Source organism: Apodemus sylvaticus, chromosome 2 (assembly GCF_947179515.1).
Source record: "Apodemus sylvaticus chromosome 2, mApoSyl1.1, whole genome shotgun sequence".
Taxonomy (NCBI): Eukaryota; Metazoa; Chordata; class Mammalia; order Rodentia; family Muridae; genus Apodemus; species Apodemus sylvaticus.
The window spans coordinates 107,201,470-107,226,545 of record NC_067473.1 but is presented as its reverse complement, the minus strand read 5'-3'; the positions used below and the strand labels follow the sequence as shown (position 1 = coordinate 107,226,545).

Below are 25,076 nucleotides of genomic sequence, written 5' to 3'. Positions count from 1 at the left end.
TCTTGAAAGGAAGAGGAGGGATAATAAAAGAAAAGTGTAGTGCTTTAGTATCAGTTAAAAGGGTACTGGGGGGATTTCCAGTTGTTGTCATCTGCTCTCCATGATAGTGTGTTTCAATCCTACATCTGATTACATTGTTAGGTGGTTAAAGAAAAAATCCATCAATACACTCCTGGCCTCTTGCCCTTCTCAGAACCCACCCAAAGGCTACTACCCCCATCTCCTCACTTTTTAGTCCAATAAAAATAATACGAGGTCAATGAAGGAGCCCTGAAAGCCCTTGAGGGCCTGGAAAGGGTCTATCAGTCATTGAAACATTAAATAATAATAATAAATAATAATAATAATAATAATGGTGGAAAGCAGAAAAAGTACACACCACCTAAAAGGACCATCTGAAAGGAGGCAGCGTTTCTATTTTGGGTTAGTGAATTTTTCCCATATTTGTATTATGCAAGCACAGGGATAAAGAAGGATGTCTCCCACCTCACCCCAAGGCTGCTATACCAAGTCAGGACTGGAATTTTCTCACCACAAGTCATTACCCAAGGGGGATTCCTGAGTCAGGCTTTCCTCTCTCCTCACAGTTAACTCCCAAGCTGAGGCTTGCTGCAGCCTTAGCTCCAGGAGCCTGTCTCAATACTGAATATTTGAACATTGAGATAGTCTCTCTCTCTCTCTCTCTCTCTCTCTCTCTCTCTCTCTCTCTCTCTCTCTCTCTCTCTCTCAGGCTGAGAGGTTCTCTCATTAACATGGAAGGGGATGATAAAGGGTGCAGATCGTTACTAATTCTGAGTAAAGGGCATGGAGTATTAAGACCAAATATCAAGTGGAATTCGATGGGGAAATCTTGAGCTGATTTTGAAAGGGGGAAACCCTTTCAAACTATCAAGCATTCATTGCCTTTAAAAAGCCATTTGCAGTGATCTTGCCTTAGAGAAAGAAAAGATGCCCAGTCTTCCCTCACCTGTCATTTTAAAGTAGCCCACTCCTCAGACTAGACTATACTATGCTAGCCCACTCCTCAGACTAGACTATACTATGCTAGCCCACTCCTCAGACTAGACTATACTATGCTAGCCCACTCCTCAGACTAGACTATACTATGCTAGCCCACTCCTCAGACTGTACTATACTATGCTAGCCCACTCCTCAGACTGTACTATACTATGCTAGCCCACTCCTCAGACTGTACTATACTATGCTAGCCCACTCCTCAGACTATACTATAAAGGGTCTTAGTCACTTGAACCTTACTCCTAAAGATACAATTACATTGATAAGGTTTCTTCGTTTGCCCTTCTCATCATTTCAAATAGAACCTGACAATTTTGCTCCATGATTTCTGTTTTCCCCCCACCTGCCACAACCCCTCATTCCAATCCCACCTACATTCCAAAGAAACTTTAACCCTGCCCTTACAGTAAGACAGGTAGCAGTTCATTTAAGTTCCACCAGTCTGTAGAAACTGTAAATGCTATTTTATTTTAAACATTTTAGTTTACAAAAAGAAAATCAATGATTGGTACCTTTTTTTTAACACTCTCAGATTCCTGAATATGGACAGATCTTCAAAGGGAGGAAGAAGTTCTCATATGAAATTTAAGACAGACTGTCCTGAAGATTATGGGGTGGGGTTTTTTGTTGTGTTTTATTTCGGGATTTTTGTTTGTTTGTTTTTTTAAGACACATAAAGCTAAAATGTCAAGTCTCTGGGAGAGATCCCCTTACAGTTTCAGTCAACAAATCAAAGCGCAGAGGAGACCAGTCCTGGTGCCCGCTGGCCCGCCCGGCTGCCCAGGCATATTTGGTAGCGCATGGGTTGGGAGCCTCTGGGACAATCACACCTCGCATTCCCTCGCAGGCTGCTGGTGACAGGTACACGAGCCGTACTCGTTGATGATAACCAGGGCCCCCTCGATGTGGTTGGGTTTGTAATCAACATAGTATTCCTGGGCAGACATAGCAGCCATCTGATGCATGGTCTGTTTCTGCTTCTGCTTCCTGCGCTGCGTGACAAAGCACTGTCTGAGCTGCCTGAGGCTGGCTGGGAAACACTTCCAGGATACGTAGAGTACGAGGACCACGATGAGGAAAGAGAAGATGAGGGCCATCGTGCCCGTGACCACTTTGTGGATTTGCACAGCGTTCTCTGCGTGCTCGCCGCCGGGGAGATCCACTGTGATGGGCTCAAGCGTGCCATCGTGCAGCCCCTCCCCACCGTCCACCAGGGTCGTGGCTGAGCTCTCAGGGGGCGTTAGGTCACTGCGGTTAGTGACGGCCGCCGACAGGAGGTGGCCACTGGTGGGCTCGGCCCCATCCTCGCACAGGTGGAAAGCATACACTGCATCCAAGACGTCCTCGCCCTGTGCATACTCCGGGCTGGCGCACTGCAAGTTAGCATCATAACGTCCCTGGAAGTTGCTGAGCCAGGAAGCTAGGGCACACACGTTGCGCCCGCAGTCCCACAGGTTCCCAGCCAGAGTGATGCTTGTTAGGGACTTCCAGGAGTTTAAGATACGGGGCTCAATGTAGGTGAGGCGGTTGGAATCCAGCTGCAGGGACTGCAGGTACGGCACGGTCTCGAACACATGGGGCTCCATGTATTCGATCTCGTTCCCAGACAAGTCCATTTTCTCCAAATTCCAAACCCAGTCGAGAGAGCTGACCACAATGGCAACCTTATTCCGCCTCAGGCAGAGCGAGTGCAGGGAGATGAGGCGCGGGAAATGGGCGAAGTTCACCTTGATCAAGTCGTTATGCTCCAGGTGTAGCTCTGTGAGCTTGAACAAGCCGGCGAAAGAGTTGCGCGCCAGACTCTTGAGCTGATTGTATCCAATGTCGAGAAACTTGAGGCTGCGGCAGTCCTGAAAGATGCGCACCGGGACGAATTGGATGGCATTGGCCCGCATGTGCAGGGTGGTGAGCTTCCGCAGCCCGTGGAAGAGATCAGGAGCTAGCGCCTGCAGCTTGTTATAGGACAGGTCCACGCTGCGCAGATTGGGCATGGGCCGAAAGGTGGTGTTGGCCAGTTCAGTGATCTGGTTGGAACTCAGCGTGAGTTCCTTAACTCGGCGCAGTTTCTGAAAGGCGTCCCCCTGCACCGAGCAGATGTGATTGTGATCCAAATACAGCCACGTGAGCTGCATTAACCCCGTGAACTGGCCGGCACGCAGCTCCGAGAGGCTGTTGTAGCGCAAAGACAAGCCCAGCAGGCCGGACAGGTTGTGGGGCGCCTCGGTTAGGTTGAGCGCCTCGCAGTACAGCAGCCGCCCCTCGCACCGACACTGCCCCGGGCATCCGCTGGGGGCGGCGGGCAGCATCTGAAAGCAGGCCCCCAGCAGACACAAGACCACCCCCGAGGGCCTCCTCAGCAGCCAGTGTAGACAGAGGCCGAGTAGCAGGAAATCCATTAGCGAGAATCTTTCCAGAGAGACTGGAGAATGTCCATTGGAAGTGCTGGGTCAGAAATCTATATCATATTTTATTCCGAGGGAGAGGAGAGGGAGGGGGAGGGGGAAGAAAGGGACAAAAAATCAAATCAATATAGAAAAATGCAGAAGGAACCCCCCCTCCCTAGAGCCACACGTTCACCTCTAAGCATGCAGAAAGCCGGGCGGCATACAAAGTTCACAGCCACGGAAAGATCAAAGCCGGGGTAATGCAGTCCATGTTAGATGCGGCAGCAAAGGGAGGAAAAATTTTTTTCTTCTGGAAAGAATTTAATTAAAAAAGTGTCTTACCCACCCTTTTCCAGCGAGTGACAACCTCCATTCAGCTGCTCCCTTTGTGTGTAGGCTAATTATATGCAGGGCAAGAGAAGACCCCTCTGTGTTTCCCGAGGCAGCCCTGCTCCGCGGCCCGAGGTTCTGGCAGACGCACAATGTCTCACTTTGCTGCTGCGCTCCGGGGCTGCAGGGGCGGTCGGCGAGGCGGGGAGGCGACTTCTAGGACCCGCAAGTTTCCCAACTACGTGCCGGGAGCCCGGGCTTCTCGCCTTCCTGCCTCGGTCCCTCCTTTTTTTCCCTCTGCAGTTGAGACTGTGACGTGGTTGGGGGGTTGAGGGAAAAAAATGAACTCCAAACTCCGGGCTCGAGACTCCCCAGGATTTGACAGTCTGGAGAATGTCATCGGCAATGACCACCGCGAATCGAAGCCACCTTGGAGTCCCGGTTGGAGAACGCCTGCCATTCGTGTCCCGGGCAGCTGCGGAAACCTGGCCGGTTCATGCTTTGCGGAGCGCAGAGCAGCGCCCGGCTCCTTCCCTCCTCCGAGGAGTGTGCGCGAGCCTGCACCGGCACCGACTGCTCACTGAGTGTCGTAAGCTGCTCGCGATGCGATTGTGCGTCTTCTCTGAGCACCTCCAACACCGGCAGATTGAAAAGGGGTGGGCAGAAAACCAACATTTTTTTAAACCAAGCCGCTAAAGTAATATATGTTCTTTGATGAAATGAAAAACACTCTCAGCTTTTTTTTTGTATGTATTTGCGGGTGGAAAAAAAAAAAGAAGAGGGGGGTGGGGTAAGAAACATCATCAATGACAAGATATATCTAAATGAGGGACTAACATATGCGCCCCCCCCTCCCCGCACCACCGCCAACCTTTCTTTGGGGATATAGCCCCCTCTGTTAACTGCCTACGTGTAACAGATAAGTAGGACTCTGTAGAGGAATCAACATTTGTTTCTTTGCTTTCCAAAAGCAACTTGAGAGGAGACACAAGAAGGCAGGGATTTGGGGTTTGGTTCTAACAATCTCAGTCCCTCTCCTCCCTCTCCTCCCCTCTCCTCCCCTCTCCTCTCCTCCTCTCTCCTCTCCTCTCTTCTCCTCCCCTCCCCTCCTCTCCCCTCCCTTCTCTCTTCTTTGCTAACACTAACTACCCCTGTACTTGGAGCCGGCCATTTTCAGGGGTTGCTGAGGGAATGCTTTCCTAGCTCACTCTGTTGGAAAAGCCATCTGAGTCCGGATGCTGTGAGAGAGCTGCAGTAAGGCAAATTCAGTCTGTGTACTCAAGACTGCTGAGGATCCTACTGGGGCTCACCCAGTCTACACCCTCTAATGGAGCACACAGCTTTCAAGGATAAAGAGGCTGTTGTGTGACATGGGCGAGCCTAACACTGGCATGTGCTGTTCATGGTAATTACATCTAAGCCCTGGAGAGTGTACTAGGAAATGTGCAGAGGAGAGGTATTTTAAAGGAAAGGGAAGCCTTTTTTTTCATCCACTCATCTCTAATTCAGTTTTGCTATTGTACAGAATAATGCTACTTTTCTTTTGAATACCAGGGAAAGCCCCTGCTGGATTTTCTACCTTCAATCCTTTATAGACAGTAGTCCATATATTGAATAAGTTTCCTCCGATCACAACCATAACAGGTCTACCCTATTGCCACAGACCAATTGACTGTCTGTTGTAGAAGGGGAAAAAAAGAGAGAGAGAGAGAGAGAGAGAGATCAAAATCTTCAAAGATAGCCAAGTGTGCCAATGTCAGGAGGAGTCATGGGACAAAGTAGACTATTGTTCTCACATCTGCATCATTTCTGCTACTAATAAACTCCAAATAAGTGGGTGCTATCTAACACTACTATGTTGTTAGGAATAATGGTGAGCTGGAAGATCTCTCAGGTTGAGATTGGTCAAGCCACTAGACTGGCTCTTAACAACAAAGTTGAAAAGACAAATTGGTAGGATTAAGGTCACCAAGACAGGTAGAGCACTTTTCAGGAAAAGTCATATGAATCATCCCATTCCGTATTCCTCTGAGCTCTGCCCTGGTCATTCATCTCCAAGATGCATCATTTAAATGAAAAGAACACAAATCTGAAATGTCCTAGACATCACATGCTGTCTTAGGAGCTACAGGAGACATGAGAAAATCAACCTTCTCCATTTTGCACATGACGAACCTGAGACCAGAGACATCTGGGGATTATTCAAGGTCATACACTTTACTGTCACGGATAGATCTTTGTTGTTCCTCCTCAGAGCTGTGTTCTTTCCTTGCAAGTCTGGATGGTCAGCTCTCCTCACCCTGCCTCCAGCCTAGCTCTGGACTGGGCACTTGGCACTTCTGCGTCGCTGCAGAACACTTTAACAGACAGAGAAACAATTTCATCATCAAGTGGTTTCACCCCTTGCCAAAACAATTATTCCTGACAGCATGCCGACTGATTGAGCCATAAACTCTAAAGGGTTGGAGAAGCAAGGCCGGGCAGGCTTAGGAGGGGTAAACAGTGGCCAACCATTCAGCAAGGACTTTGAGCATAAGGCACCCAATCCCCATGGCTGCTAGGAAGAAAATCCTTATAATGCATGCAGCTTGGCAGAAAGATGAGTGAGGCTGCCAAATGGGCAAGAAGAGGTCCTACTTTGGATGTCACTTGATTTGTAGAGCTGGTACAGAGAGACAGAGAAGAGTTGAGTGTTGGCAAAAAAGAAAGAGAATAAAATTAAACGTACTGCATTTATATGTGAGTTTTCTTCTAAGTATGCCACTCAGAGTGTAGAAGATGCTCCTAGGCTATAATTATGACCATATATATATATATATATATATTGTTATCATACAAATCATTTTGTCTGTGTGGTATCTTTAAGCCCTTCTCACCTCTAATGTGGCAAGTTGCATCTTTTCTATCCTCTTAAATCTCTTGGCAGAGCTGTATACATTAACAGATTGAAATGAGCTTTATTGAAATTTAGCTATTCTAAGTCTTCTGAGTTGCAGAATTCCAATTTATTATGTATTTAAAGCATACCAGCACTGATTAAATCAATGCAAATTAGGTTAAATAAGAACAACATGAATCAAGTGTTTCAGCAAAGTTGAGGTGAAAAAACGACAACTTTTGAGTCACCGCACTGAGTTGATATGGCTGTTTTTTTTTTTCACAAATTTTCATCCCATGCTCTAAGGGACAAGATATTGAAATAGTGGAGAAATAGAAGCATATTTACAAGAAATGTAACCTTCGGTTATTATTTTTGTGCCTTTTTTATTGTCTTGAGAAAAATCTTCATTTATCAAGCAGTCAAGTGGCCACCATGTTCGTCACCACATTTGGTTCAGGGGTAATCACAGATTTATGTTACCCCATGTCTTCTTCATTGTTGAATAGCTGAAGAGCAGTGATCTGTATGTCTTGAGAGCCCCGTTGATAGTCAGCATGTTTGTGAGTCCATTCTATTAAGGTAATATGCCCTCAATTCTAGAAGCTGGATATTCATTACAGGCACAACCTGCAAACAGCAAGTCAGCATGAAGTTAAGAGTGGAGGCCTGGCCCCCTAGTCTGCTGTTTGAAAAGATAAGTATTGGAAACATGACTTCAGCAAATCAGAATAAAGTCCAGGGTATGCATGGTAAGATTCTGCTTGCCATAGAAAATCTGTAATTGAAGATAGGTAGGAGGGAGGGAACTTGGTGCAGTTAGAGAAGCTGGAAATATAGTCTGTAGAAGAAGGATGAGCCGGTTGGTTATTTCTTCTCTCTATGACCTTATAAAGTAAACTTTACCTAAAAACAAACCTCTCCTGTTTTCTTGGTGCTCCGTGTGATGGAGGATGGAGGAAGTCATATAATCATTACTGCCACTCACTCCATCAAAATTGAAGGTCACCTCTGATTGGTCCGTCTCATCCAAAAGAATCTATGAATGAGGAGATACAGCTAGAAAGATTCTGATATGGGTCTGGAGAGTGGGTAAAGTGCATGGAGGCAAGCTTGAAGACCTGAATTCAGATCCCTAGCACCCATGTAATGGCCATATGTTGTCATCTGTACTTTAATCCTATCACTGAAACTTGAGACCCAAGGATCCAGAAGGCTTCCTTTCCTAGTTGTCCAGGTTAAACAGTGAGGTTCAATGAGACACCCTGTTTCAAAGACTAAGGTAGAGAACAGATGTGATGGAAGATGTTATCTCATTATCAACCCTCAGCCTCTCTATATACCAGTGTTGGTGAGCACACACACACACACACACACACACACACATACACACACACATTTATGAAATCAACCTGTCTTATAATTGTCTTTCCTTCAATAGTCTTTGTCAGTTTTCAAGGAAAGAGAAATTCAAGTAACAATTTTAATGTTCTGTCATTGCTGGTTCCAGCCTGGACCTTGATCTTTATGCTGTTGTCTTTAATTTTCAGTAGCAGTGAACCATGGCTTTTCTTTAAAAGGAAACACTTAGAGGAACTGGGGGAGGATGGGAGTCACAGTTGCAAAAGAAGAGAATTAACCTCTTTGTTCCTCTGGGCACCCACCACACAGATGGCACTTTATATGGATTGCCACCACAGATGCCTGTGGAGCCCAGGGGTGAGGACCCGCAGACTTTGCTCAGGAGGCCTAGTTAGTTGGCACAAATTAGAAAGGGGAAGTTCCCTTCTGAGCAAGCTCCATGCCCTTCTTGAAAGAAGGCACCAATGCAAGTAAGAATAAGAAGGTCCCTGACGTGCTCAACGAAGAAACTGAGGAATGATGATAAACTAAGTAAATATGAGTGTCCTTTCCTCTTGGACCTATTTACAGGTCCTTTCTGTGATGACTTATGCACTTGGTCTTGGCCTGTTAGGTGAACATTTTATTTTATGCTTTGTCTATATGGGGGTGGCTTTTATTCTAACCTTCAACATGAAGATCAAATAGCTAGGATTGCTTAACTGACCTCCATTCTACCCTATGCAATTTGAAATGGCCCCTCCTTCTTACCCACTCTATTAATTATTTACTTTTACTAATTTTGGGGTCCTATCCATTCTGTATGAGTGTGGCATTTCTGACATGACTATTTTAGAACTGCAAGGATTGGTTTAACATCTTGAAATCTTGACTAAAAACTGGCTAAGTTAGGATTTCTGCTCTTCTATTTCTCTTGTTTGTTTTGCCATTGGTTTTTGTTGTTGTTGTTGTTGTTGTTGATTTTGTTCATTTTATTTTTTTTTTTTGTCTCACACGTAGTTATTTTGAACTTGAACTCCTTCTGAAGCTCAAGATGGCCTAAAACATATGACATGTTATGCCTTCCTAGGCCTCCATGCCTGAATTATTTTTTCTTCTCATTGTGACTCCACGCATATCATTCCTGTTGTCTGTAAACTAGGTCAAAGTATGGCTACCTGAAAGGATACTTGGGAGAGTTTAGTTACATCATGCATGTTAAAAACTTTGTGACTCAATACAATAAGCCGGAACAAGCAAACTTAGAGCTTGTTAGAAATGCAGAGGCTTGGAACTTTTCTCAATCCCTGCACTTACCCATAAAACCTAGATAATTCAATAAATGTATTAAATAAGGAGATCTGAGGATATGCCTCCATTGGTAGATTGCTTGCTGTGTGTGAATGTAAACCCAGCTCCTGTCCCACATATCACATAAACTAGATGTGGTGGTACCAATCTGTAATGATAAAGATGGAAAGATTGGGATTTCAAGGTCACCCTTGGCTATAAATCCATTTCAAGGCCACATGAGTGAAGTAATGTATAGAACCCTGTCACACAAAGAGGAGGAAGAGGAGGAAGAGGAGGAGGGAGAAGAAGAGGAGGAAGAGGAGGAAGAGGAGGAAGGAGAAGAAGAGGAGGAAGAGGTGAAGTAGTACAAGAAGAAGAGAAGCTGAGAGGAGGAATAAAAACACAAGCAAAAATAAAACCAACAAAACAAAACTTTTGAGAAGCACTATATGGGAGAATTGTCCAGTTCTAACCATAAATGAAAGCCCTGGCCTCCTTAGTTTTATAGCTGAGGAATGGAAGAGACAGAAATATTGTGATTCATCCTTGGTAATAGAGTTTAGTCAAAAAGAACAAACTGACTCAACTGTATTTTGTCTCTCATGTGCTTTAAAGAGCACAAAGTGCAGGGTCTAAGTCTATTACAGGTTCTAGCAGGATAAGGCGTTTTGGCAAGGCTTGGGTCTCTAGTCAGCTTAGGGAAGACATTGAGCATTCCTAGGGCCTTTGACTCATCTTACCTTACCTTTACTTTTCGTCTTTAAGCCATGATTGTGTTCTGACATCTGACATAAGACTTTGACTCTGTGGAGAGTGATCTGAGAGGTAGCACTCTATCTTGTCTCTCTGGCCCTCTAATCATAAAAGGAACAGGACAAAAGGGATATATTAGGGAGGAATGGGCAAAGGAACTTAAGAGCTGTCTTTCTAGAAAAATGTATGACATTACTACAGTTTGCTAATGTTGGTCGGTTTCTTAGAGCACTGTCCAAGGATATTATGCCTCACATATATGCCTAATGGAGATGTTTATAGAAAAAATAGGAAATACAAGCTAAAAGAAGTATAATTGATAATGTCAATAAAAGTGTTTAAAAGCAACAACTCACAGATAAACTATGGCATTTCAGGGCTGTGTTGTCTTTGAGTTTGTCTCTTGTTCAGTGTTTAGATCTTTACTGTTTGTAAGGCTTCATGACCTAGTCTGTTATAAATCAAGTCATATGTATAGACCTTGCACACCCGAGGAAACATGACTTCACACTTTTAGTCTAGAAAGAGAATTGGAGTTCAAAGGGTGAGGGCCTTTGGAAACATCTTCAGTGTATGCTACAAATTATCCTTCTAGAAGGTTGTATGTTTACTCTCCCACAGCTCTTTCTCCAGTCGTTGGGAAACCACTGCAAGCTACACGTTAAAATGCACCTTGATCCTCTTTCCATAGCTGGGCAGTGACCAAACACTGCCTGTGTCTTTCTGACTGCCGGGAACTATCCATCCTAACACTCAGTTTTTCATTCAACCCAAGGAAAGGACATCTCACTGCTGAAAGAAGGTTGGATTTTTCCTTATGATTGTCCTGTCTCTTATGAACAAGGCAGCCAAGGGATTTTTATATGTTGTTGACCAACAGTGTACTAATCCAATAATACTTAAAATATTCTAAGAGGGGACAACCATGATGCCTGAACAGGTAATCCAGGTAATCTGCATCTCTCTCTCTCTCTCTCTCTCTCTCTCTCTCTCTCTCTCTCTCTTCCTCCCTCCCTCCCTCTCCCTCCCTCCCTCCCTCCCTCCCTCCCTCCCCCCTTACACACACACACACATATAAATAAACGATATAAAAAATGAAATGCCTCAGGGACAAACCTATTATCTTTCTGATTTTAAGATCTACCTTCTACCTGTACCCTACACACATGGCATATGAATTACCACATAATATTGGTAATGTTACTGAATCTGTCTTAGGGAAGTCTGGCCTACTTACTGGTTCACTCTTGTTGAATTGAGCTTATTAACTAATTTGATTATTTATCTAACCAATATTCCATGGAACCTGAAGTAAATATGGAAAACTAATCATAGTATTTTGAAAAATGGTCAAGAATATTAACCTAGGATAGTACAGCTGTTTCCAGATGGATTCACACTGGTTTATGACCTCTGCATGGATTCCTTTCACAGATCTACTTTGTATGGAATTCCCTGTCCCCATCTCTCCCATAAGGCCTATGTCAGATACCAGCACATCTGGACTAATTTATATCTTTCTTCAAACTGACCCCTATTCTTCGGAACTACTTCTTAATCTTCTACCAAGAATTCCTTTTAATTATTTATCAAAATAGTTTTGCTGTCATTATTTGTTTTTGTTAGTCTGTTTTACGCTAAGTGGAGGGTCAGCTGAGATTATGCAGTAAGCTAAATGATGCCCCTGCCTTCAAAGTTCCTTGGCCCTGAGCAGAGCTGTGCAATCAAGACTGCATGGTCCATATAATGACAGCGTTAAAAACTATGCCTGTGCTTGGGGACATCTCTCTAGTTAGTTGACCAAGGCTAGGCAGAGACACTCTAAGGAAAAAAGATTGTCTGAGAATATAGATTTGTGGGTAAAAGATGTGCTTGTCATGCCATCCCAATCACCTGAGTTTGGATCACAAGAATCCATTTAAAATCCAGCCATAGTATAACAAGCATCTATAATCCCAATGTGTCCCTACAGGGAGATGAGAGGCAGATTCTGGAGAATTTTCAGAAGTTTGTAGGCTAGTTATCCTAGCATACTCAGCTTCAGTTAAGACATCCTATCACAAGCAAGGTAGAAAGAGAACAAGAACTTAGAAGTTGTCCTTCACCTATACAGGAACATTTCACATGAGTGTGCCTACACTCACACACATAAACAAACATAACACACACACACACACAGAGAGAGAGAGAGAGAGAGAGAGAGAGAGAGAGAGAGAGAGAGAGAGAGAAGGGAAAGGGGGAAAGGGTGGATTACCTGTGTCAGTAAGGGGACAAAATTAACTCTAATTAATAGAATAAGTAGAGAAAACTGTGGCCTCTGCTGGAGTGTGAGTCCCATAGGCACATAAGGCAAAGAGAACAAGGAGCCATATGACTGAATAGGAAAATTAGAGCTCAGCAGAGCAGACTTTCCATCTGACATTTGAGTTCCAAAATGTAGGTGCAAGAAATACAATTCTGATGATGTTCATGAACATGAAGGACAAGAAAAGGCTACTAGAAGCAAAGAGGGCAGTTAGAGGCCACACCATCTGTTTCAATAAGGCATTACGTTGGTTTGAATAAATTAGCATTGGAGTTGGACAGGGCAGGCCAGAAGTAAGGATTATTCTGCATTGGAAATGAGGGTCTTTCAAGTAACACTTTTCCTCTGAGAAGTTAACATAATTTCAATAAACACGAGTATCTTGAAGAAAGGCAATGGAGGGTGTGAGGGCTAAGAGTGAGCAGGTGAAGATCTAGATTTATATAATACAGGGGAATGCAGGTGAGGGCTTCCCTGAAAAGTGCTTGTGGATTGTAATACTAAGAATATAAAGAAAGCTCAAAAAGGAAGATCAAGTGAGACCGGAACACATCAGATGTTAAAATTCACTTAGTAATACATGGATGGGAAGACAGTGGTCTTAAATGGTAACCTCAAAACAAAGCCTTATCCCTTTTAGCTGCTTTCATCGGGAGGGGTGGTTAAAATGTTTTTCTAGATTTATTTTTACTATTTTTATGTGTACGAATGTTTTGCCTGTGTGTACATCTGTGTATTCCAATACATGTCTGGTGCCCAAAGTGGTGGTGAACCTCCACATGGGTGCTGGGAACTGAACCCTTGCCCTTTGCAACAGTAAGTCCTCATAACTACTAGGTGGGGTTTTTTAAGATTTATTTTTATTTATGTGTACATGTATGTATCAGTGTAGGTATATGTATATGCCATTTGTTGGTGAGTTCCCGCGGAGGTCATAAAGTGGCATGAGATCCCCTACTGCTGAAGTTACCTGCAGCTGTCAGCCACCTGATGGTAATACTTGGAACCAAACCCAGGTCCTCTAGAAAAAAAGCAATAACCACTTAACCACTGGGTCATCTCTCCAGCCCTGTTTGTCAGGTGGTTCATCACAGCAATGAGAAAAGCAATTTTTGTATCTATATTACTGTTTCGACAAAAGTTATCTTTAAAGCAAACTTTTCTTCTCTGAAGTTAAGGCTTATTCAGTTTGCAGAATGTAAATTCCCCCCTCCCCAAATATAGAGTCTTTCTTTAATTTGATAATTCTCAAACTTGAAGAACAGGAGGAAGTGGAAGCTAATGAGGGAGAATTTCATTATTGTGAAACTGCTCATAGCAAGGGTCCTCTCATATGTAAGCACAACCATGGAGCTTTTATTAATATTGTTTCATGGAGAAAAATATGAAAGAAAAAATATACTTCAGCCTGGTAGGTTTAGGAACAAATCCAGATGGTGAGGGGTCACCAACTTTGTAAGAGATATCTAATTGGATGAACCAGCACAAAGATGCATGTAGCTATGGTTTTGGCCAGTAAAGGAATCTGTCAGGGACAGGATGGTGCTGTGAATTCTTCCCCAAGAGTATTTGTCACTGATGTGCCTTTCCTGCCTGAGATTGTCCCTTTATGGGTAGACCTTATGCCACCTTCTCAAATATGAAACAAGGTAATGGGTAGTCATGTCCTTCAAAAGAAAGTGCTATATTTATCCTGGTGGCAAGGAGAATTTGAAGCATCTAAAGCTTACTGAAAAGAAATTTTGAGATTCCTCCTTCTGTGAAGGAGAAACTGTTTTACTATGTAACAAGATTGTCCATGTTTTCAAGGCTGTAAAATAGGAGAAAAAGCAACTTAATTATGGCATTTAGAAAAGGATCAAATGCCACTGCAATAATTGCTTATATGAATTTCCATTATTTAAGAGTAAGACAGAAAATAGAGATTGAAGGCAAAAGGGAAAAGGAATTATAAGCACAAGAATCTTACTGCTTCTTTAAACAACAGCAAACAAAAACATCCCAATGTGGGGTCCTTAAAACAACAGTGATTTGCTTTAACTCTAATCTCTGTGCACAGTTGAGGTTATCGTTTAATGGAGCTGGTTCACTGAGGTCAGCTGTTGTTTACACAAGTGTTTGCCTGGGACAGGAAGATCCACAATGATTTCACTCAGGTATGGTAGTTGGCATGTTATTAGCTGGGACTACCTTTTATTGCCATAGATGGGGTAACCCTGTTCTCTTCAACAATGCCTCATTTTCCAGCAAGGGAGCTCAGGTACTCCTGTAGGATGGCAGGCTCCCAAGGACAGCAAGAGAACTCTCTGCATTTTTGCTCTTTTACAGATGCATCACCAAACAGATGCTCCTATCTCTTGACTAGCTATTCACCTGGTCAGCCTGTCTCAAGGCATAGAGAAATAGGTTCCCTGTGTTGGTGGAACTTGGAAGATTTACAGTTGACTAAAACTAACTGCACTGGTTTGATGTCACTTCCCTTGTAAATACTAAATGTTGTTAGGTGACTTTTATTTCTTAAGTCTTCAATGGTATCATCTGTAAGCACCAAGAACTAATATTGTTGTTGTCACTCACATGGTATTCTAAATGCTGAGTTCTGGACTCCATTCAAGACAGAAGGACCCAGGAAAATCTCCATTTTTACAAGATCCCCAGGTCATCCGTACATGTGCTAAGATTTTAGGAACGCTGTAGCTTTTTTGCTATCCCTCATGGTTTCTTTTCGTGCAGTTGCTATGCTGTCCTGATGAGTGATAGATCTTTGATTTTTTTTAAAGGTGCCAAAACTGTTTCGTTCTGCACAATGGAAACAGAACAAACACAGGTTTAAACAGCAGAACAGGTTGCTTCACAGCATGAATAGCTGGGAAGAAAGGGGATAACATTTTTCTACAAAGTTGTACTTTGCCTATAAAAATAGAAATTTGAAATTAAAATATTAACAGAACATAAATATTTTTTTAAAGTATAATGCATTTGACTTGAAAACACGACTTTAAATGTTAGCACAATAATTTCACGCAGTCGCATCAGGAAGGATATACTTGAAATGACCTCTTTTCTGCCTAGACTATTACTTAATGAAACCTTGGTTTTCTGATTGCTTAAAGATTATTTCTCTAATATTTAATTGACAGTTTAAACATCTGTAGAGCATATGTATTCTCCTGAGTAATCTTCCAAATTTTGGTCAAGTACTAAGACCAATAGAATTCTACAAGTAGCTAAACATGTTTTAAGAAATACAAATGTCCTGTAACGTGGAGGAATTTCTTCATATTACATATCAGAAATAAGGAAGAGAATTAGTAAGCTGCTGATTAAAAAAAAGTTCACGTCACTTGGCTTTGTACATCTAAGTTTCATCTAAAATATGAAAGTTTTGATTTTACTGAAGTGAAACTGAATAGAACATTCGAAGACACCCATCCTTCCTGGTTTGCCTTTATTCTGAGGGTGAGAAGGAGAGATGGAAGGAAGAGAGAGATTGGGATTCTGTAAAGTAAATGTTATCCTGTGTGAAGTTTGCTTGAGATTTCCTCATCTTGAAACATGGCATGTGTTTCCTGACTCATGCTATTGGAACTATTGTTCACTTAGGCATTCTGTTGCAACCCACCAATCAACCAGCCATCAATGTTAGCAAATATCTATTGGGTATAATCTATACAGATATACAAACACCAACCAAGGTGCTGATAGATACAGGAAAGTTTAAAATATAATAATGTAAAAGTGATAAATTAAGAGATGAAATTTGATTTATGAACAGTTAACCAAGGTGTTTGTTATGGTTGAGTTTGTCAACTTGACACTAACTAAACTCACCAGGAAAAAAGTCTCACTGAAGGGTTGTTGTCTATGTTGGATTAACCTATGGGTACTTCTATGGAGGAGTGCCTTAAATACATCAATTGACAGGCAAAGAGCCAGTTCCCCATTCCATACGAAGAAGTATTTAAATGTATAAGTAGAGAAGTGGAGCTGAGCTCAAGCAAGCCAGCATGTACCCACTCATCTCTCTGCTCTTAGCTGTCTACATGACATAACTAGTTTTTGAAGTTCCTGCCCACACTTTCCCCAGTAATGATGAACTGTAGCCTAACTCGTAACCTGAAATAAACCTCTTTCTTGCCTAAGTTGTTTGATGTCAGTATGTTTCATCACCGTAACAGAAAGGAAACTAGGACAGTATCTCTGAGGTGTCACTTGAGTTTAAACGTGAATGTTGAGTAAGAGGCTACTAAGGAAATTTCAAGATGTTAGAAATGCTTTGTTAGGGAACAGCATAGTGCACAGCTCTGAGGCACCAGCAGGCTATCTTCCAGTATGAGAAATGACTAGAATGTTGGTGTGAATAAGGTAGGAATTATTCTTTAAGGAGCCCATATACCTTCTTTATAAACCTTCACACATATGAGCAATTTTCTCACCACCTTAGAAATATTTTATGGAGTGATCACTCTGTTTCACGGAGTAAATCAGAGCACTTTTAATGACTTAATTCTGTTTATAGGTCAGAGAACATACCATGTTCCCATTATAAGAAAACCCCAGCTCTGAACACCTAAGCCACTTTACTTAGCTGCATTGATGATATACTATGATTTTTCACATTCTTTAAATCCTTTACGAGGTAACTAAGAGACCAGAAGAGTAACCATTCTTGAGACTTGGTAAAAAGTCTCACTTGTCTCTTCTCCCATCTTCTATTCTGGGGGAGGTCTTCTGTTCTGGGGCTTTCATCTAGCATGGACCTAGTAAGCATGAACATGAGATAGTTCAGACTTCCTTCTAGCTTCCTGCTCCTCTCAGCCAGCCCCCTATGACTGCTTCCATAAAGAAGTACAGGACAGAATAGAGCAACCACACATATTCAGAAGCCTCATTTTGAATGTGGGAGCCTGGGTTGATTAGCAAGGTCCTTAGACATTCTCCATACTTTACAGTACAATCTAAACATAAACCCAGTGAGGGCATGGGGACTAGTGATGACCGTCTTCTTGGTTAAAATAACATGCAAATACATCATCATCTCCATCCTTGTGGTGTTGGCTTCAATTGGCTTGTTTCCTTAACAGCCACTAAATAAATAATGCTTATTTTGAGCTTCTAAAGACACTATATTGTCCTGCAGATTCTGAGTGCCATTAAAACTACATCCTTCAACATGCGTGTCTGCCATGACCGTTACTCCAGACCATTCACTCCTCCAGCCCAAGACACCTGCACCTAGATGCACCTGAAGTATTAGTTATTTTCCTTGTCCTTGTGACAAAATTCCTGGTAAGAAGCATTCAAGGAAGGGTTTATCTTGGCTTATACTTTCAGAGAATACATTCTAACAAGGCAAAGAAGACATGGCCATAGGAATAGAAAGAGGCTGGTTACATTGTGTTTGTAGTTGGGAAGCAGAGAGCAAGTGGGAAGCGGAACTGTGCCATTGAAATTCAAGGATACCTCTAGAGAGCCACTCTGTCCAGCACGGCTCCACATCCTTCTGAAACACCGTTAACCAACAAGAGACCAAATGTTCAAACGCAAATACCTGGGGGATTCATTTCACATTGAAAGTATGTCATGTGCTGTGTCAACAACCACGCCCTGGGTACTCACCCTACAAGGCGACTGCTAAAGGATATGAAATACTTGGGATAGTACCTTCTCTTAGAGCCTTGCTAGTAATCACAATCCCGGAAGGCAGAACTAATCTCACATTCTGTTTGTCTGATATTTGTTCCAAATTAAATAGTCTCTTAAATCCTCTCTTAAACTGCTCTCCAGATGTTTCCCTACCCCACCCACACTCTTCAAATTTTGTCACAAAATTTCTCAAGAGCACACTCACTCAGCCTGTACTTTGGGTGTAGTGAACATAGAGTCTCAGTGCATATGAATAAGTTCTGACTTAACACCTTATTAGCAATTCCTTTCAGCATAAAACACAGAAGTTAGATAAGATGCCTAATATCCCCTTTGCCTTTGACATTCATAAATTTGATCATTTATTGCTGGTGAATATAGGATATCCTCAGTGCACAAGTATTAATAGCTTGTTTCAGTGGCATCTTCTTATTGAGATTCTTTTTGTTGTTGTTTTGTTTTTGTTTGTTTGTTTGTTTTTCAAGACAGGGTTTCTTTGTGTAGTCCTGGCTGTCCTGGAACTCACTCTGTAGACCAGGCTGGCCTAGAACTCAGAAATCTGCCTGCTTCTGCCTCCCAAGTGCTGGGATTAAAGGCGTGTGCCACCACAGCCTGACTGGCAACATTTTAAACTATTTATATCATGGAGATTTTTCTATGATTTAACCCTGCACCAGGTTTTAGGTGAGAACCTTGAGGTTTTGCAACACAATTGTTAAGCAATTTTGAATGAACTTTTCATGTGAAGTCAGGCCTTAAGGCAAATTCTTAGCATAGATAGGCAGGTATGCTGCAGAATAATGCAGACTAAAGCCGTACCAGCCCTCTATTTCTTGGAATGTTGATCCTGACGTCAGAGAGGCAACATAAGCAAGTTTTGAAGGAGTCTACAAGAGGGTTTTTTGTCTATTTTTGACTGAAAAATCATTTAAAAAATAATTATTTTATTGTTCTTCACTTTGTGTAGGAGTGTGTGTCTGAATGTGAGTATGTGCTTATGAATGAAGTGTTCTGCAAAGGCCAGAGGTGTGGGGATCCTGTGGAGTTAGAGAAACAGACAATTGTGAGCCACTCACAATCAAGGACGCTAGGACTCAAACTCAGGTCCTCTAGAAGTTGACACAAGCAAGTACTCTTAAAAACCGGGCCATCTTTCCATCCCACTGGCTGAATAATACTTAACAGAAGGTTAAAACAAAATAGGATGCTGGAGGTTCATTTCTACACCCAGAACTGCCATCCTTTTTATCAAGCTGCACATCACAAACAAAAGCCCAACCTGGCTTGAATTCCTATGCAAGAGCTGATTGTGTTCAGAGGGTCACTACCCTATGTAGATAAGTACTCCCTTTAGAAACAGAAAAATGTTTAAAAGAACTTAAATCCATCTACTATACTTAATTTCAATATAATTTGTATTCAAAGAGTCTCTTACCCATTTGAACATTATTTACTGGGAATCAACTACTTGTTTTCAATACAATTGCCTGACAAGGACTGGTGAAAACAACCAGTTTATGAAGTGCCATTGTTAATGTTGTTAGCACTGTTTCAAACAACGATGTAATAATTGGAAATTATAAGAGTGGCACATTGCCAAACTGGCCACATAAGCAGGATTGCTTCTTTACATAACAGAGAGAATACTGCATCTCTCTTGTACCCATGAACATTACCGAGGCCTTAGAACGTTGCACGTATATGGCTCAGGATATTATTCAACCCATACAGAGAGCAAAGCGATGCTTGCTTTGATGGCTTTTCTCTTTCAAAAGCTAAAGTGGATGAAAAGAGAAGAGTGGTGCCATGTGACTTGGGTGATCTAGTTGGAGTGAGCCTTGGATCTGGGTCTCTAACTTCTGAACTCCACTTTTTACTTGGATTTCATGCTATCTGGCATAGCATCCTCACTACCCTAAGAACTCCTGTTTCGTAAAGGTTAGTTGGTGGTATTTACCACCCACCTGACTCGGTGTCAAGAGGTTAAAATGGGACATCTTCAAAAGCTCTCCAGAACCATTTGATGTTCATCGGAAGACATTAACAACTCATGTCTTGGCCTCTTTGGTAAGTATGTCGTTTCTTGTGGCCTGCTGGTAGGAAATGAGGCAGTGTTTTCTATATAACTATTTTGAGAACAGATAAGAGAGGAATTGCATATTACAAAGTGATAATCAAAATGTCACAAAGAAAAACCTTACTTTGATTCTGACATTTTGCAAATGCTTTAATGCTGGACGTTATTTTTTATCCATTTAATATTTTTAAGTAACTCAGTGGTTTATCTGTTAACTATCAGAACTAAGGGTTTTTATTATTATTCATCTATAAAATGGGATTGATATCCTTGCCTTGATTTACAACTTTTATGGAAAGACAAATGAGCTGATAGAACTATACAGCTGATGTTACTACTGCATCTATGGCTGTGTGGTACCTCTTTTTGTGGTCATGTTTATAAGACTGCTCCTAAAATAGTAGAAATATTCATAGGTCACCAAGCCCTTCTTTCTTTGCCAAGAAAACTACACATTTTGCTAAACAGGGATCTGAATTGGAAGGCAGCCTTGGGGCTCCTCCACTTTTCGGTTTGGGCCTGATAGCCCTGAAACTTAATCCTTAGTCTAAACCATGGCAATTCTTCTCTGGGATGGGAGAGTTCTCTGACTGCCTTGTGGAGCAGATGATCAAATGAATCTCCCACAGCAGATTGTGGCATGGGAAGGTAGACCTTGGCTTGTTTCTTACTCAGTATTAGAATGTGTGGTGGAAAAAGACCTGAGTATCCTATCAGTCTTCAACAGAGGCTTTGAGGGTTTTTAAGTAAATCACAGACAGAATGTCTTGCCCTAAATAGTGCCCACCCTTCTCTTTTGTTCTAGCTTTGAGACAGGGTCCCACTATGTAGCTTTGGCAGGACTGAGACTTTTGGGTATACCAAGTTGGCCTTGAACTCATAGAGATCCATCTGCCTCTGCCTCCTGAACGCTGGGATTAAAGCCAAAACCCACTGTGCACAGCTTTTAATTGTCTCTTTAAAAATAAAAATAAAAAAGAAGTAAAACTTGGCATTATCTAATATTAAAGTATTAATGATTATTCTTTTAAATTGTCTGATATAAGACTCATACTCTATCGTGTTCGATAACTCTGAACTTAGATCTGTTTGAATCTAAGTCCAGACTGTGTCTCCCCATTTATCTCATTAGAGAGATTTTTTTCCTGTGATAATCCCAGAGGCAAGAATATCCCTAGAAACTCTTTTAATCAATTAACCCCACCAGAATGCACTAAGATCAACACTTATTCACATAATCTTAGGTTTATAGAGGTTGCTTTTTTAATGGACTAGATTGCATAGATATCTAATTAGAAGCATTGGTATAGAATGTGAGTTTCTCTGGCATGCCCACATTTACAAACAACAATAACAAACACTATAAAGTCATGTGGTGATGGCCTATGCCTTTAGTTCCAGCACTCAGGCGGCAGAGGCAGGTGGAACTCACTGAGTCTGAGACCAGCCTGGTGAGGTCCAGGACAGTCAGAGCTACACAGAGAAACCTTGACTCAAAAAAAGAAAGAAAGAAAGAAAGAAAGAAAGAAAGAAAGAAAGAAAGAAAGAAAGAAAGAAAGAAGAAAGAAAAGAATAGAAAAAGAGAAAATAAAGAAAGGAAGAAGGAATAAGAAAAGTTCATAGTATACACCATATAATCATCTTCTAAGTAAGTAATTAAATGTAAAAGGCCTCCTGAGAGAAGATCAAAAATATTTGGATATCAATGGAAAGAGTTTAGGAATTTCATAAGGGAAAGTCTTAATATGGCTCTCCAGGCACGGCCGGTGGTCACGAAGTCCGTGCTAAGTCTGAGAGACAGGAACAAATCTTTTCCCAAGGCAAAGAAAAGAGGATAAGGAAATCGTATAAAACAAGAAATGAAATCAGCTTGTAAAAAGCATTGAGGTGTCTTAAGTATATTATTTAATGTTTAATATTTAGTTCTATTATTTATTTATAAGTACATTGTGTGCATGTGTGTGCGCTCATGTGCATGTGCATGTAGAGGTGTTGGATGCATCTAAGGTTGAGGTTACAGGAACTGTGCATGCCTGGTGTGGGTACTGGGAACTGAACTCAGTTCCTTTGCAAAAGCAGTCTATTCCCTTAACTGCTGCGACATCTCTCCAGCCCCAAGTATTTGTTTTATAAGCAGCATATTCTAACAGATTCTGTGATGTATAGTGACATCTTACAGTGCATGCAAATTAACTAGGGAATGGTGTGGCATCAGTCATTTTGTAAGCATATGATGAACCCGTGTTTACAATCTATCAGAAATTTTTCTATTCTAAGCCAAGTTAATCGTGGTTTTGCCACTGTGTGTATGCACACAGACGAATGATGAAGTGTGGCATCTCCGGTGGTGGGAAATACTAATGTAAGCTTAGTCTTTACTCTGACTGTATTTAATCAATACCTTATTTCTCCTAACATGCTTTGCAAGGTTACCTCTGGCATGAGAGCTGATCTATATTCTAAGAAAAGCTATAGCATTTCTGAAGATGTTCTATATTTCATTTTACTTCTTAAAGTGGATGGTCTTTAGAGAATAATGGGTATTCCCCTTTCATAGGAAGCAACAGCACAAAAGAAACAGTTTTAAGTGTGCAAGCGAGGGACTGTGTTGCTTCCGAGTTGGTGGAGAAGTGCTTGCTTAGAGTATACAAGACACTGTGTTTATTGCCCAGCACTATATAAGCCAGGTATAGTGATACACCTATGGAATCCCAGTGCTTTCTAGGTGGGGGCAGGAGGATATCAAGGCTGGAAGGATGACTCAGTGGTAAGGAGCACCAGCTGCTGCTCTTTCAGAGGACTCTGGTTTGACTGAGCTCATATAATTGTCTGTAGTTCCCAGGTCCATGGCATCTAACCTGTTCTCTCTTCTGCCCACCTCAGGTACCATACATGTGGTGCACAAAGATACATAAAGGCAAATGCCCAATATACATCAAATAATAACATTTTAAAGCTTAAAAAGTTTAAAGCATACATAAAGGTTAATGGATACCTTTGCTTAGATAGGGAGTTCGAGATCAGCCTAAAATACATGTGAACTTATCTCATAAAAGGAAGAACATGAGAGGTAAAGAGGCATGAATATGACTAAGATACTTTACATGCACATATGAAAACGGTTATAATGAAATTGATTACTGTGCGTAGGTAGAATATGCTCTTAGAAGGTTAAAAAATGTGGATGCATTTTTAAAAATGAAGCTAAGACTTTTATAGTATAAACTGAATTTCACAGAGCCTCTTAATTCTATTTTCTTTCTAGAGAAGAAATTACCATCTGATAAGCAGGCTTAATTCCCTTTTTTCCGTCCTTTGACAAGGTTCTTACTAGGTGAGGCTACTAAAGGACTCAGTGTAGGTCACTGTCAATAAAATGTCCAATATTAAGCATTCCTAAGCATTCATTCTTTGAGGCCTTAGAACAGAGCCGTGCATAGGTCTAAGGGTGCATTCCAGAATATGAGTGACAGGGCACTTCTCTGAGGGAGGACCCAATTGCCATTGTCATAGTAACACAGAGTTCGAGCCCACGTACATAGAATCCACAGAAGCATTAATTCCCTGGCATGGGCAACTGTACACCCCACGGTGGCTGACTGTCGCCCACAGGCTCCCGCAATTCGAGACCACGCACCACTGAACCCACGTGGCAGCCTGGCCTGGGCTCAGACAAGCAGCCCCCAGCGGCTGCCCTGCCTGCCTGCTTCCCTGCCTGCCTGCCGGCCTGCCTGCCTGTGTTACCATGACAATCAGAAAAGGAGATTTGTGGAGATGGATGCCAGGGTTGTCTTGTCCATTTTCCAAAAAGCCTGCCACTTTTGCTAGTCTCCAGCATGTGAGAGGAAGTCTCCTGCAAACCAGGGGCCAAATTCCAAAAACAGTCTTAGCTACCTTGCAACGCTCAAGAGAGAGTAGGTCTGCAATGCACAAGAGAGCAGTCTGGCCAGCCTTATTCCTGGCCATAGGAGGAGACTTTCCCCTTCTTCTGTGTTCCTCCTATAGTCCCTTGCCTTTTCAAGCAGCTGTAAAGTGCCAGTAATTTGAGCACTGTAGATGAAGTATGTGGTGTTTTAGTAGAATTCTGATTCTTATTTTAAGATTTATTTCATTTTTAATTATGTGCATAGACACAGGTGGAATCAGATCCTTCAAGAGCCACAGTCATGAGCAATTGTGAGTGGATTGGGTGTTATGAAGGAACTTGGGTCCTCTATAAGAGCAACAATGCAGAGTGGACCTCACAGCAGGTACCAAGCCCTGAGGAGGATCGGGTTGGGTCAGTGCTGACAGACAATCCCTGAACCGAGATTCAGATCGTCTTCATGCACAGCTTAACAGTGCAGTAATCTGACCTCACGGAATATTATTACCCTTGGAGAGCTTTAACACCATTAGACCTCAACTTGCTTCTGGAAGATCTGACGAAGGGCCTGGAGTACTTGTCTGAACATAGAATATCCAGACACGGGTGTTATCGCAAAGATTAATAAATGTGCATGCGTGGCGTGTGTGTGTGTGTGTGTGTGTGTGTGTGTGTGTGTTTGTGTGTGTGTGTGTGTGTGTGTGTGTGTGTTTTCATTGGGGGTAACATTCACAGTATCTCAGTTCAACTCTTTTCTTTCACCATACCTCCTGAACCCCCTCCTTCTCCCTTTCCCTCACACTTCCAGATCCATTCCTTTCTCCTGCTTTCTCCTTTCAGTATGAGAGAATTTAAGTATTCAAGTAGCATCATGGAGATCAACAGGGTTGCATAACCCCTGCCACCTGTCAGCTCCTTCTTGTCATACTTAGACCATCCCCACACCACTGTGGGTACCGTTGAAAGAGGAAGAGGATTCCCAACTGACTACTAATTTCGTGGACACATGAATGTGATAGGATCTCAGGGATGTGAAATAATCAGATAACTCGGAGTGAACATGAGTGATGTTCCACTTTTAATAATGTTTAATAATCTCCTTATTGTATGTTCTTCACTTGAAACTGTAATGAAAGATCAGTCTCAAGTCAGAAGAAAAACAGGAAAGCTGGGGTTGGGAGGAATTG

At 42.1% G+C, this 25,076-nt stretch overlaps 2 protein-coding genes across 6 annotated transcripts in view; one reads left to right on the top strand and one right to left on the bottom strand.

Moving 5' to 3' along the window:
* The window catches only part of Ctnna2 (catenin alpha 2), a 1,018,271-nt gene that overhangs the window by 625,828 nt on the left and 367,367 nt on the right, over positions 1–25,076 (top strand). For 2 of the 5 annotated variants that reach the window (XM_052174026.1, XM_052174027.1), the window contains exon 7: positions 22,763–22,788. The exons of the other annotated variants lie outside the window; for them this stretch is intronic. In XM_052174026.1, coding sequence (XP_052029986.1) covers positions 22,763–22,788 — 26 coding nt within the window. The remainder of the gene's footprint in view (positions 1–22,762; positions 22,789–25,076) is intronic. 5 annotated transcript variants of the gene reach the window in all.
* Positions 1,551–3,451, bottom strand: Lrrtm1 (leucine rich repeat transmembrane neuronal 1). The gene has a single exon (XM_052174031.1). The coding sequence runs from the start codon at positions 3,411–3,413 to the stop codon at positions 1,842–1,844; it is 1,572 nt and encodes a 523-aa protein (XP_052029991.1). The 5' UTR covers positions 3,414–3,451; the 3' UTR covers positions 1,551–1,841.